This window comes from Pterocles gutturalis, unplaced genomic scaffold, assembly GCF_000699245.1.
Source record: "Pterocles gutturalis isolate BGI_N339 unplaced genomic scaffold, ASM69924v1 scaffold33378, whole genome shotgun sequence".
NCBI classification, from domain to species: Eukaryota; Metazoa; Chordata; class Aves; order Pterocliformes; family Pteroclidae; genus Pterocles; species Pterocles gutturalis.
The window spans coordinates 457-1,865 of record NW_010124125.1 but is presented as its reverse complement, the minus strand read 5'-3'; the positions used below and the strand labels follow the sequence as shown (position 1 = coordinate 1,865).

The window sequence follows — 1,409 nt, the reverse complement described above, 5'->3', positions numbered from 1 at the left end:
GGAGATTTGGCCCAAAAACCCTGAGAAATGGGGAGAAAGGAGTCAGACAGCAGCAAACACCAACAAAAAACCAAGCCCACATCGACTTGTACTTTCCACCAAAAGTTTTTTTCTTTTTTTAATATCAACTGATGTTAAAAAATACAGACTTGTTGTACAAGAATAGCACCATATTTTTTTTTTTGTTGTTTTGACGTATGATACATTAGCACTCCTGCTGGTGATACACAGGGGAAGGGGCTGGGGGGCGGGAGGGGATTCGCAACACCCGAATTTTGCCAAATTTTTGCAGGGAAGGACCATCGGACCTGTCACTTAGATTCCCACCTCCACCTGACCTAAAAAATAGGTCTTATAGGAAGAGAATAAATAAATAAGACCGTAAGGGTTTTTTTGTTTTGTTTTTTTTTCAATTTCGCAGCCTGCCCGGACAGCGTTGGCAAGAGGCGGTCGGTGGTTCCCCGACGGACGGGCGTGAACCGAGGGGTCGTTGCAGCCATTCAGTGCAGAAGTCGTATGGAAAGTACTCAGGTCCTTAGGGTGAGTTTTTGGGGTTTTTTTTAGGGTTTTTTTTAATGGTATTGGGCTGGTTTTAAAAAAAAAAAAACAAACCAACAAAACAACAAACAACAACAACAAACAAACACACAAATAAAATCTTTTTACAAGAAGCAGACCGGGCCAATATCCACGCCAAACTCCTGATCGGCTCCACCAATGTCCATAGGTGCAATATCTACAATGGGCAGGCGCGAGGTCTTCTGCGATCGGTACTCGATGACTGTCTTGCCCCATTTCCCGGTGTGTTTCTGGGGAGAAAACCCGGAGGAAGGATGTTATGAGATGCTCTCGAGTCCTCCAACCCAACGGGTTGAACCCCAACTCATCGTCTACGTCTTTCTCCCGTAGGCGCCTGTGGACCTACCGTGCAGCCGTCCTCCAGGACGCTGTAGGTGAACCTGCTGTTGCCCTCGGCTCTGATCTCCACGTCGTTGGATCCCTGGATGAGGAGGGCTTTCTTCAGGTTGCCTGTCTCCTCGTCCATGTAGGCGATGCTGTTCTTGCAGTGGTACGTGACGTTCTGGGAGCCTTCGGTGGAGAGGAGGCGGAGGAAGGTCATCTGGATGTTGGCAGTGTTGGGTGACAAGTCTTCATCGCCATAGCTGAACTGGAGGGAAGAGGTGAGACGTTAAACTCTGGGGGTGTCACAACAACTTGATTTTCAACCAACTTCCGAGAGGACTTCCATACTTTTTGTTCATAAAAATCCTATCACAGAATCCCAGAGTGGTTTGGGTGGGAAGGGACCCTAAAGCCCACCCAGTGCCACCCCCTGCCATGGGCAGGGACACCTCCCACCAGCCCAGGTTGCTCAAAGCCTCATCCAGCCTGGCCTTGAACCCCTCCAG

The 1,409-nt window shown here is 48.9% G+C and overlaps 1 protein-coding gene across 1 annotated transcript in view; it reads right to left on the bottom strand.

The window, feature by feature from the left end:
* Window positions 1-662: 662 nt before the first annotated feature.
* The window catches only part of LOC104465214 (collagen alpha-1(II) chain), a gene marked incomplete at its 5' end in the record, with an annotated part of 1,196 nt that continues 449 nt past the window's right edge, over window positions 663-1,409 (bottom strand). The window contains 2 exons of the mRNA XM_010078169.1: window positions 663-809; window positions 926-1,168. Of these exons, the coding sequence (XP_010076471.1) occupies window positions 663-809; window positions 926-1,168 (390 nt within the window). The remainder of the gene's footprint in view (window positions 810-925; window positions 1,169-1,409) is intronic.